This window comes from Rana temporaria, chromosome 1, assembly GCF_905171775.1.
Source record: "Rana temporaria chromosome 1, aRanTem1.1, whole genome shotgun sequence".
NCBI lineage: Eukaryota > Metazoa > Chordata > Amphibia > Anura > Ranidae > Rana > Rana temporaria.
Window position 1 is genome coordinate 439711292 of NC_053489.1, and position 12757 is coordinate 439724048.

General features: G+C 44.8%; 1 protein-coding gene across 5 annotated transcripts in view; it reads right to left on the reverse strand.

The window, feature by feature from the left end:
* Positions 1–12757, reverse strand: part of WDFY3 (WD repeat and FYVE domain containing 3) — a 365507-nt gene that overhangs the window by 18368 nt on the left and 334382 nt on the right. For all 5 annotated transcript variants that reach the window (XM_040326535.1, XM_040326529.1, XM_040326514.1 and 2 more), the window contains 3 exons: positions 8314–8467; positions 5726–5817; positions 1–164 (listed from right to left, as the gene is read on the reverse strand). The exon at positions 1–164 is cut by the window's left edge and continues 49 nt beyond it. In XM_040326535.1, coding sequence (XP_040182469.1) covers positions 1–164; positions 5726–5817; positions 8314–8467 — 410 coding nt within the window. The remainder of the gene's footprint in view (positions 165–5725; positions 5818–8313; positions 8468–12757) is intronic.

Below are 12757 nucleotides of genomic sequence, written 5' to 3' on the forward strand. Positions count from 1 at the left end.
TCTTTCAGTGGGTCATTAATGTTGTAGATATCCACTTGTCCCTCGTAGAAGAGATGGTGAAAGACATTGACCGAATCTACAGCAGCTGGTCCCTGTTGCTTGTATCCAAAGATCAGGTCTATCCATTCATGCAGGTGGGCACTCACGTAGTCACATTCCAGGGCCTGAAAAAAAACAAGTAGCAGCCTTTATGCACATGTCTGTGGCAAACGCTATAATCTAAATGCTACATAGTATTTTTACTTTACATGGAATCTACAAACTGTAATAAATCTAGTAATAAATTACAGAATTTACAATAAAAATATAATGTATTCTAGAAATCAAAAAGAATAACAAGACCAACAGAAGTCCAGACTTAGGCTGGCCATAGACAAACTGATTTTCGCTCAATTTCCCCCAATAAGCACAGTCCGTGTTCATGGGGGAATCCCTTCTATGGAACCACTGAAGCCGCCCTTACCAGGAGAAAACAGGGGGCCAGATTCACAAAGAGATCCGATGGCGTATCTCCTGATACGCCGTCGTATCTCTGAGATCCGACGGTCGGATCTATGCGACTGATTCATAAGAATCAGTTACGCATAGATCTCCCTTAGATCCCACAGGTGTAAGTGACTTACACCGTCGGATCTTAGGCTGCAATATCCCGCCGGCCGCTAGGTGTCGCTTCGTTTTTTTACGCAAGGAATATGCAAATTCCGATTTCCGCCGATTCAGAAACGAACGCCTGCCCGTCGCTTTTTTTTAACGTCGTTTGCGTTCGGCTTTTTCCGGCGGATAGTTAACCCTGCTATATGAGGGGTAGCCAATGTTAAGTATGGCCGTCGTTCCCGCGCCGAGTTTCAAATTTTTACGTCGTTTGCGTAAGTCGGTCGGGAATACGGATGGCCGGAATTTACGTTGCCGCCGAAAACAATGACGTCCTAGCGACGTCATTTGGAGCATGCGCACTGGGAAATATCGCTGGCGGCGCATGCGCAGTTGAATCGGCGCGGGAATGCGCCTGATTTAAATTGTACACTCCCCCTAGCCGCGGAATTTGAATTCCGCCGGGGGGGTTACGATCCGCCGGCGCAAGTTTGGAGGCAAGTGCTTTGTGAATACTGCACTAGCCTCGTAAAAGTGCGCCGGCGGATCATAAATCACATAGATTACGCGGATCTAAAGATCCGCTAATCTATGTGAATCTAGCCCAGTGATTACTGCTAGCTGCTATAAGCCACTAGAAATAATCCCATGGAAAATCTGACAGGCTTGTTGTACCCACGTTGATAGATCCACTTGGTACATTCAGCCTGCCCATACATGATTCGATTCTCAGCTGGTCTCTGCTTAACTGGCCAAGATTAGAACCATAAGCTTAAGGCTGACCATACACTAGTAGATTTTCAAACGTTTTTATGAAAGTTCTCAGTACATTCAATGACCGGACGAATGTTAAAAAGCACTTAAAACATTTGTTCTCTTTTAACATCCAATTTTGGAACAAATGGACTTTCCTGAAAGAAACCCACATACACTAATTTGAGAAACATTTACCATCCTTCTCGCCACTGTAGTTGAAAACAAACATCGATTTGACCCCACCAACAATTATGAAATCAACCAAACATTCTTAAAGTGATATTAACCACTTAAGCCCCGGACCATTAGGCAGGTTAAGGACCTTGCCCCTTTTTGCGACTCGGCACTGCGTCGCTTTAACTGACAATTGCGCGGTCATGCGACGTGGCTCCCAAACAAAATTGGCGTCCTTTTTTTCCCACAAATAGAGCTTTCTTTTGGTGGTATTTGATCACCTCTGCGGTTTTTATTTTTTGCGCTATAAACAAAAATAGAGCGACAATTTTGAAAGAAATGCAATATTTTTTAATTTTTGCTATAATAAATATCCCCCAAAAATATATAAAAAAACATTTTCCTCAGTTTAGGCCGAGACGTATTCTTCTATCTATTTTTGGTAAACAAAAAAAAAAAAAAAAATCACAATAAGCGTTTATCGATTGGTTTGCGCAAAATTTATAGCGTTTACAAAATAGGGGATAGTTTTATAGCATTTTTATTAATACTTTTTTTTACTACTAATGGCAGCAATCAGCGATTTTTTTTCGTGACTGCGACATTATGGTGTACACATCGGACAATTTTGACACATTTTTGGGACCATTGTCATTTTCACAGCAAAACGAGCTATAAAAAAACACTGATTACTGTGAAAATGACAATTGCAGTTTAGGAGTGAACCACTAGGGGGCACTGTAGGGGTTAAGTGTGACCTCATATGTGTTTATAACTGTAGGGGGACGGGGCTGAACGTGTGACATCAATGATCGTCTTTCCCTATATCAGAGAACAGACTATCACTGACACTGCCACAATGAAGAACAGGGAAGGTGTGTTTACACACACCTCTCCCTGTTCTTCAGCTCCGGTGACCGTTCGCGGGACACCGGCGGCTGTGCCTTAAAGAGACACGTACCGGTACGTAATTGTGCCCAGCCGTGCCATTCTGCCGACGTATATCGTCGGTAGGGGGACCTTAAGTGGTTAAAGGCAGATTTAAAAAAAATAACAAACATGTCATACTTACCTGCTCTGTGTAGTGGTTTTGTTCGATCCTCCTCTTCTTGGGTCGCCCGCCAGCGCGCCTGGCCCGTCCCTCCTGCTGAGTGGCTCCCTAGCAAGCAGCTTGCTAGAGGGGCACCAGAGCATCCTGAGCCGCTGCTCTGTGTGTCCATTCGCACATAGAGCGCGGCTCAGCCCCCTCCGCGCTTTCTCCACACTCGCTCACTGGCTGTAATTGACAGTCTCAGCCAATGAGAAGGAAGAGAACTGGGAAAGCCGCTGCTCTTGTGCCAAGCACAATGGGGCTTAGGTACGTATTAGGGGGGATTGAGAGAGCTAAAAAAAAGAGGGAGGCAGCCCTGCACTGAGCAGCAAGCTATGCCCATCTAACATCATTAGCAACACTTGAAAACCTGAAGTTTGCCATTGGGGCATCACAAATTTAGAGAATACTTGGTGGTCTGTCATCTGACGTTGATTATGTTCTTTGAGCATCATAAAGGAAAACTATAGTGTATTTTCACAGTAGACCTCTGTAGTGCCTTTACCCCCTCACGCCCCTGTGATGGATGACAGCAACGCTATGGTTTTACAGTGTGTGCGGATGCTTGATGTATTTTCCCATCTATCCCTATATACCAAGTCCCTTCTGAAGTTTTGGTGGTGCTCCTCGGCATTGCACAGATGAATTTACCCTTTACCACAAGCTCGAATAACTCTTTGCCGAACAGGTATTTGAGTCCACATTTTCTGGTAAGCTTATTTTTTACTCTCTCTGGCGGCGGATCTTTGCACTTTGGTGAAACCCAGGGAGTGAATATATATGGACACTTATTGGTTATTACCTATATAGACTTGGAGGAATATCACAGTGACCTAAGTGGATGTCCTCAAAATTCAAATGAATTTTTAGACTTTTTCCAACATGATTTGCACTTTGAAGTTTAAAAAGTGCAAAAATAAAGTGCCAGTGTATTATACATATGTAATTGCTATTTCAATTACTTCTCAACACAGCACTTGTATACTTGAAGTATCAGAGGGGCTGCTGCAAACAGAAGGTTTTTACCTTCATGCATAGAATGCATGAGGGTAAAAAACCTCGAGCCATTACAACAGGGGTCAAGTCCTGGGGAAAAAAGTGTGGGAACTCCCACCCAAGATCCACTCCTCCACCAAAAAAAAAAAAAGATACGCTCATATGCATAATTACTAAACCGCATGTTTTTTTTTTTTTCGATCCACTGTACCTTAGTAATCCTTTATGTTACTGGCCGCTTCCTGTATATGGATTCATGGGGTAGTGTGCGGGTATTCTGTCACTTCCTCGATGCCGCAATGTCTCCTGGGAGCTTTTGTCATTGTTCCCAGGAGACATTGCGGAGGTCTGCCGCGAGTTATCGCGGGATTTAGAAAGAAGCAAATTCATAAAGGATTACTAAGGTTCGCCTGCCCCTGAAAGTGACTCAAGCTGGGCATCGCCGCTTAGTAAAGGATTGGCTCGGGCGGCTCGGCTGCTCTAGTCCTGCAAAGGAAACTGAGTTCCTGCTGTGAAAAAAGTGCAGGAACTCCGTTCCCACGCGTTTCCGCAGGACTTGAGCCCTGCATTACAACCACTTTATAGAAAAGATTTTGAACAAAATTTTACTAGTGTATGGCCAGTTTAACAGTGAGTTGTAACAGCTAAACTATATTTTAGTAATATACAATAGGAAGGCAAATACAGTACATACATAAAATCTGTTTCACCATTCTATGTAACATCACTGTATACGTACCGTAGTTATCGGCGTATAACATGCACTTTTTTACCCTGAAAATAGAGGGTAAATCGTGCCTACATACACCAATATCTGTTTTTTTTTACCAACAGGGGGCGGAGATCGGGAGGTCTGCCCCGAATACCACCTATTGGGAGGGTGTCAGGCCAGGTGCTCCGCCTCTCCTAGCCGTGGGACAGCGCTGGCAGTAAACTTAAAAGTTCAGAAAACATTACCGCCAGGTCTTTGTCATATACCGCTCCTCCAATGTAACCTTTAATGTAAATCTAAGCCTCTGAATCCCTTAATTAGCGCTGCTCTACCTGGCTGCTCTCCTCCTCCTGCTCCGCCTCCTCCTCGTGTGTAGCTTTTGATTGAAGGAGGAGAGCGGTCATGTGACCGTCAATGAAAGAGCAGTCACATGACCAGGTCCACGAGAGAGAGAGCAGTGTTAATGGAGATATCTAGAATCTTTGCTTTACAATGAGAGTGACACAGGAGGAGCGGTGTATGAGAAGGGGGAAATGAGAAATTATACCGCTCTAAAAACTGCCGATTCCTTGGCTTTGCTTCCGTCCCACTAAACCAAAAGGGTGCTGGCTATGCAAAGGTGCATTGGATAGAAAAAAGGTCCTGGACTGCCGCAACTCCTTAAAACAAAGTCTTTATTATACAAATAAAATCCAAAAAACAACCAAAGCGATGCAGTCAAAATGAAGTGAACAAAAGGAAAAAGGTGGCTGTAATGTTTCACATCATGTGATGCTTACTCGTAGAGAAGGGGCTGATAGGCTGACAGTGTGAAGTTTTCTCAACTTTTAAAGTATGCTGGCAGCGCTGTCCCTGTCCCAGCGCTGGGACAGGGACTTTATAATGAAAGGAGGCTGTGTTGTTGTACAGGGGTTTACTATGCAGGAGGTCCATGTTCTATGCAGGGGGTCCGTGTATTATGCCGGGGGCTGTGTAAAGTTAAGGTCCCCTTAAAGTTAAGGTGCGTGTTATATGCTGATAAATAAAGGTATTTGCACGTGTAGAAGCTAAAAACAGTTACATAGATGGTAATGTACTATAAACACATTATAAATTTACTATTGATGTATTCCATAGACCCACATGAGTCTAATGTAAATACCGAGACATGACCCAAACCCAATAGGAAGTACTAGCATACTGTAGCAACCTACAAAAATACTGTACAAAACCTGTCACCACCTAGCACTATACTCCTTTATAACACCATTTTCAGAAGCAGCGCCAATGCAGGGCTCTAGTACCAATTCGAAAAGGAACCCTGCAAAAATCTACATTTAAAAATCTCTCTGAACGCTAAACAAAACAGCATGGATCAGTTCAATGAACAGTTGAGTTCACAGATGTCATTGTTTTTTCATATTTACCTCTCTGTGTACTCGAATAAATTCCCGCGGGTCGCCTTTTGCCCATGGGGGTAGAATTACATCACACAGTTTTGTTCCATTTTGTTTACAGCCTATATGAAAACAAATTTAAATTATATTATCCACATGACAATATCATCTTGTGTCTAAGGTATTTAACATCTGTAGCAATGAATACATTTCTCAACTATAATTAAAAAAATAGGTATATTGTACTGTATGTTTAGTGAATATTTCAGTATCGTGTATGTCAGTGAATATTTTGAGTAATCAGTACAATCTTAACCTTGATTTCTCATATGAAGTTCACACAGTATGCAGTGAGACTTGGAAGTAGTAGTAAAGTAGAATAATTGGGGCTGAGTTACTAAAGGCAAATAGACTGTGCACTTTGCAAAGTGTAGTTGCACACTGCAAGAGCAGTTGCTTCAGAGCTTAGTACAGTAAATGAGCAGAAGCTTTGCTGACTTCCATCATCCAATCACATGCATGCAAAAATATATTTTTTTTAATTCTTATTGCACGTGATTGGGTATTCTTTGCGAAGTGAAGCTTTACCTAATTTACTAAGCTCTGGAGGCAACTACACATGAAAAGTGCACAGCCTATTTACCTTTAGTAAATCAACCCCTTTGTTGCACTGCACTACAAAGCAGGAATCCGAGCCTGTATATGCAGCAATAGAAAAAGCAAATACTGCTTTCCCCTATGAGTACATAAGACATCAATCAGCCACAACATTATGACCACCCACCAAATATAATGTAGGTCACGCGTTTGCCGCCAAAACAGCCCTGATCCACAGGGGCATGGATTCTACTAGACCTCTGAAATTAAAAATTCAAGCCGGCTGGCTAATGGTAGCAGCCAGTGTATCGGGACTTGAGCAAACGTGGTCACGACAGCACGGAGGAGCGACATGCTGACGTGACAGCGTTTGCGCAAGTCCTGATATACGAGCTGCTACCATTAGCCAGCCGGCTTGAATTTTTATTTAAAGATTACATTCCTTGATGTAAGTGCACCCCAATTTTAAACCAATAAACATTGAAGATTTTACACTATGGAGGCCTTATCTCTTTTTGGTGGTAGAAGCTTGACAGCGCGAACCCCCTGGACAATCTATATACCTGGCTGGGTATATAGCCGCAAAAGACCTCCTGTAACAGGAGTTCATGAGGAGCTGGTAAACGGCCATTTTATGAGGTGGAGGCTTTTCTTGACTAGGATTATTTCCGTGAAAGTGTAAAGCACCGAGGGATACATTGGACGTCACGTTATTTAATTAGCGCAATTTTTGATTTATTCCCTTTAATAGATCACAATAAATGATGTTCCATATCATTAATGCCCACATAAATACATATCTTAATACTTTAGACCCCTTTCACACTGAGGCTGTTTTTAAGCATTTTAGTGCTAGAAATAGCACCTATAAACCGCCTCCCGTTCATTTCAGTGTGACTTTTCACACTTGGGGGGTGCGCTTGCAGGACATTAGGAAAAGTCCTACAAGCAGCATCTTTGGGGCAGTTTGGGAGTGCTTTATTTAGCGCTCCCAAAACACCCTGCCCATTGAAATGATTGGGCAGCGCTTCCAAAGCTCCGCAACATGGGCGCTTTTAACCCCTTCTTTGGAGTTAAAAGCGCCCTGCTAGAGGCCGAATACCGCAACTAAAACGCCACGAAAATGAGAAGCGCTTTAGCCCTAATGCGGCCGTAGCCACAGTGGGAAAGTAGTCTTAAAGAGACCCTTTCACCTACCTAAAAAATTGCAGGTATAAGCACAGAAAAATAATTTTAAATGCTTAATTTGCTGCTTTTCTTCTTTCCATAAACTGTTTATTGGTTTGTAATGTTCTTTCGAACTTGCTAGCAAATCTGAGTACATTAGGAAGAATCAATTCCCTAGCACAATCCCCCCCCCTCGTTGTCGGGAGTAGACCCCCTCTTCTGGGAATGTCTTATTGTGTTATGCCATCTCCTCCACCCGTCCAAAGGGGAATAATCTAGTGTGTGGCCTCGTACACACGGCCGAGGAACTCGACGTGCCAAACACATCGGCGGCTTCAGGGCTGAACTGGCCGAGGAACTCGAGGAGCTCAGCGGGGCGAGAGCTCCCATAGAACAACGAGGAAATAGAGAACATGTTCTCTATTTCCTCGCCGAGCTCCTCGTCGGCTTCCTCGGCCGAAAGTGTACACACGGCCGGGTTTCTCGGCAGAATTCAGCCAGAAACTCGGTCGGAAGCTGAATTCTGCCGAGGAAACTGGTCGTGTGTACGGGGCCTGTCACCTAACTGACAGCTTTGTGATGGTGGGGCTGCTGATATCACAGCCAAATGGCAGCACCCAGCAGCAGTCCCAGGGCTTTTAGATGACTGCTGGGTTGCCGACATCACATCCAAGATGGCAGTGCTCAACAGCAATCTCAGGGCTTTTATATGTAAATAACATGCATAAAATACAATAAATGCACATATAATCTTATGGGGAGATTGTTGCTGAAATGACTGGTCTTGTAGCAGGGTCTCTTTAACATCTGCTTTAAAACCCTGATGTTACAAAAAAAATAAAAATACTCCATACCAAGATCAAAGTTATTTGAGTTTAGAAGAAACTCTGGAAGATAAAAGAACTCCGGAATAAGCTCCTTCACGTCAGCCATGTTGTGCTTAGATGCAGAGAACCAACCCTCTCGTACACTGTGAAACATCCGATCAGCCAAGTCAAAGTGCCCACCCTGTCGCAAGAAATAACAGATGAAATAAAACCTTCTTCATTGACAAAATGCAAACTTTAAAAGCACCTAAAACTGTATATGCTATGCACACTGAGATCATACTAAAAGAACAAACATATTTTGTATTGTCAAATGCCCCTTAATTTTAGAGCTGGACTTCTGTTTTGTTCTACTCTATATCTTTGTCTTTTCAAATGAATGAATATCAATCGTGAACTCTGCATAAATTGTTGAAGATTTTTTTACTTACTTCCTATCTGGCAAAACGTCCCGAGGACAGGGAAATTTAAATGTATAGTTACATAAGACCAGGCCTTTTCTGACACTGTTTAAAATTTAAGATCAGTATTTTTGCTAGAAAATGACTTGGAACCCCCAAACATTATATAATTTTCTAGCTGAGAAATGGGCAGACTCGATCGACTACTTGGCCTTTTTCTGCCGTCACTTTTCTATGTTACTGATAAAGGGCAATTGTTGCAATTTTGTCACTATGTCACCGGTTATTTATGCAGCGTTTTTTCAAATGCAAGTTTTTTGGAAAAAAAAAGAGATTTTTAATACAGCTTACCTGTAAAATCTTTTTCTTGGAGTACATCACGGGACACAGAGCGGCATTCATTACTATATGGGTTATATGGAGTACCTTCAGGTGTAGACACTGGCAATCTCAAACAGGAAATGCCCCTCCCTATATAACCCCCTCCCATAGGAGGAGTACCTCAGTTTTGTAGCAAGCAGTATGCCTCCCAAAATGGTCCTCAAAAAAGAGGGGTGGGAGCTCTGTGTCCCGTGATGTACTCCAAGAAAAAGATTTTACAGGTAAGCTGTATTAAAAATCTCTTTTTCTTTATCGTACATCACGGGACACAGAGCGGCATTCATTACTATATGGGATGTCCCAAAGCAATGCTTACAATGAGGGGAGGGAGAACATCTCCAAGACAAAAGGATTTAATTTAGAGATATACTCAAATCATAATAAATCCAACTTAGTTGAGAAAAATAAAATTTTTAAATTTAACTCGAACAAGAGGAGCCCCCGGAATCCGAGGGTCTCAAACTGCAGCCTGCAGCACTGCCTGCCCGAAGGCAGTATCAGTATTCCTTCTTACGTCCAACTTGTAGAATTTTGTAAACGTGTGGACAGAAGACCAGGTTGCCGCCTTGCAAACTTGAGCCATAGAGATCTGGTGGTGTGCTGCCCAGGAGGCGCCCATGGCTCTAGTAGAATGAGCCTTTAATGATACTGGAGGAGGCAACCCTTTCAAGCCGTAGGCCTGAGTGATTAATTGCTTAATCCACCTAGAAATGGTGGACTTTGCAGCTGCCTGCCCCTTCTTGGGCCCATCCGGTAGAATGAACAGCACATCTGTCTTCCGGATCTTCTTTGTAGCTTTAAGATAGGCCTTCATGGCCCTGACAATATCCAAGGTATGCAGCAACCCTTCCTTTCTGGAAGTAGGTTTAGGGAAGAAGGATGGTAATACCAAATCCTGGTTCAAATGAAAACTGGATATGACCTTCGGAAGGAAGGAAGGATGAGGGCGGAGAACGACCCTGTCCTTATGAAAAACAAGATATGGTTCCTTACAGGATAAGGCTGCCAGCTCCGAAACTCTTCTTGCGGAAACTATGGCAACCAAAAATACTAACTTCCTTGTCAGTAGAACCAAAGGAATATCAGCCAACGGCTCAAACGGTTGTTTCTGTAAACTTGACAGAACAAGATTTAAATCCCACGGACAAAGCGGGGATTTAACTGGAGGTCTAATACGTAAGACCCCTTGAAGGAAGGTCTTAACCAGCGAGTGGGTGGCCAGCGGCCGCTGAAACCACACTGACAGAGCAGAAATCTGTCCTTTGATTGTGCTTAATGCCAATCCTTTATCCACTCCTAGCTGGAGAAAACTTAATACTCTATCGATGGTAAATTTGCGAGAAAGCCATCGCTTGGACTCACACCAGCCTACATAGGCCTTCCAGACCCTGTAATAAATCACCCTAGAGACCGGTTTCCTGGCTCTGATTAGGGTAGAGATTACTTTCTGAGACAGACCTCTACCCCTGAGAATCAGGGATTCAGCTTCCAGGCCGTCAAATTTAGATGCCGTAAGGCAGGGTGGAGGATCGGACCTTGCGATAGCAGGTCTGGCCGTAGAGGAAGAGTCCAAGGGTCTCCCACTACCATCCTTAAGATTAGTGAGTACCATGCCCTTCTGGGCCATGCTGGAGCTACCAGGATGACTGGTATGTGCTCCACCCGGGTCCTGCGCAGCAGGCGGGGTAGTAACTGGAGCGGGGGAAACGCATAAAGAAGTTTGAACTGATGCCAAGGGCAAACCAACGCATCGGTTCCGCAGGCCATCGGATCCCTTGAGCGGGACATGAACCTGTCTAGTTTCTTGTTGAGTCTCGATGCCATGATATCCACGTCCGGCACTCCCCATCTTTGGCAGAGTGCTTGAAAGACTAGTGGATGCAGAGACCATTCCCCCGGCCATAGAGTCTGGCGGCTTAAGAAGTCCGCCTGAAAGTTGTCCACTCCTGGAATGAATATTGCCGATATGCAGGGCACATGAGCCTCTGCCCATAGAAGAATCAAGCTCACCTCTCTCTGAGCGGCTTGACTCCTGGTTCCCCCTTGGTGATTTATGTGTGCCACGGCCGTGGCATTGTCTGATTGAATTCTCACCGGGAACCCCTGCAATTTTGACGTCCAAGCCCTGAGGGCTAGTCGAGCAGCTCTGAGCTCCAAGATGTTGATGGGCAACTGCTTCTCTGGCTTTGCCCAAGTACCTTGGCGAGTGCAACCATCCAAAATTGCTCCCCAGCCCGTCAGGCTGGCGTCTGTGGTCACTATCTTCCAAGCCACTGGGCTGAAAGACCTCCCCTTCAGTAGATTCTGAGGGTCTAACCACCAACACAGACTTTGTCGGACTCTTGATGAGAGCGGCAACGGGATATCCAAGGCCTGTGGCCTTCTGCTCCATGCTGACAGGATGGCTGCCTGTAGGATGCGAGTGTGGCTCTGGGCGTATGGTACCGCCTCGAATGTGGCCACCATCTTGCCTAGTAACCTCATACATAGGCGAATAGTCGGTTCTTTCTTGCTTAGAACCAGTAGGATTAATTCCTTGATGGCTTTTACCTTCCTCAGAGGTAGGAACACTCCTTGTTGTTCTGTGTCTAATCTCATGCCGAGATATTCCAACTGCTTTGTGGGCTGGAAAGCTGACTTTTCTCGATTTAGGACCCAGCCGAACCTCTCGAGGTATTGGACCGTGAGGGCCACTGCTCGCTCCAAGCCGGGAGACGAGTGATCTATGACTAGGAGGTCGTCCAGGTATGCTAGGATCGTGACCCCTTGGATCCTTAGTTTGGCTAGGATTGGAGCTAGGACCTTCGTGAACACCCGGGGGGCCGTAGCCAACCCGAAGGGAAGCACCACGAATTGGAAGTGACGCGAAGCCACCATGAAGCGTAGATATCTTTGATGTGGCTGATAAATTGGAACATGAAGGTAGGCATCCTTTATGTCTATGGACGCCATGAAGTCGTCCTTCTGGAGTGTGGCAGCTGCTGACCGCACGGATTCCATCCGAAATGAGCGGATCTTTAGATATGCATTTACCATCTTTAGGTCCAAAATTGGCCTGACATCTCCATTGGATTTTGGGATGATGAATAGGTTGGAGTAGAAACCCAGCCCCTGTTCCAGGACTGGTACCTCTACTATTACTTCCTGGGAAAGTAGATGATCTAATGCCGATCTTAATGCGGCTCCCTTTTCCGGATCGTTTGGAATCCTCGACTTCTGGAAATGAGGAGGAGGAAACCTTAGGAAATCTAATTTGTAGCCTGTGGCCACGGAAGACCGTACCCACTCGTCGGGAATGCTGGCTTCCCAAATCTCTGAAAAGAGTCGCAGCCTTCCCCCCACCTTCGTGGGTGGGGGCGCCCCTTCATAAGGTTGGCTTGGGGGCTGGTTTTGCTGGTTTGCGAAACCACTGCCTTTTGCCTCTAACAGCCTGTCCTTGTGATCTGCTGTTGAAGCCGAAGTTTGCTTTTGCAGGAGGCCGTCGATACTGCTTGGCATTAGAGGGCCCCTGCCCAGGGGAATACTGTCGTTTAAACGCAGGTCCCTGAACCTTCTTCTTAGTTGGCAAGAGAGTACTCTTGCCGTTTGAAATGGTCTGAATGTATTTATCTAGGTCTTCTCCGAAGAGTCGTCCTCCATGGAAGGGGAACCCTACCAGGAGCTTCTTGCATGGGGGCTCAGCCTCCCAG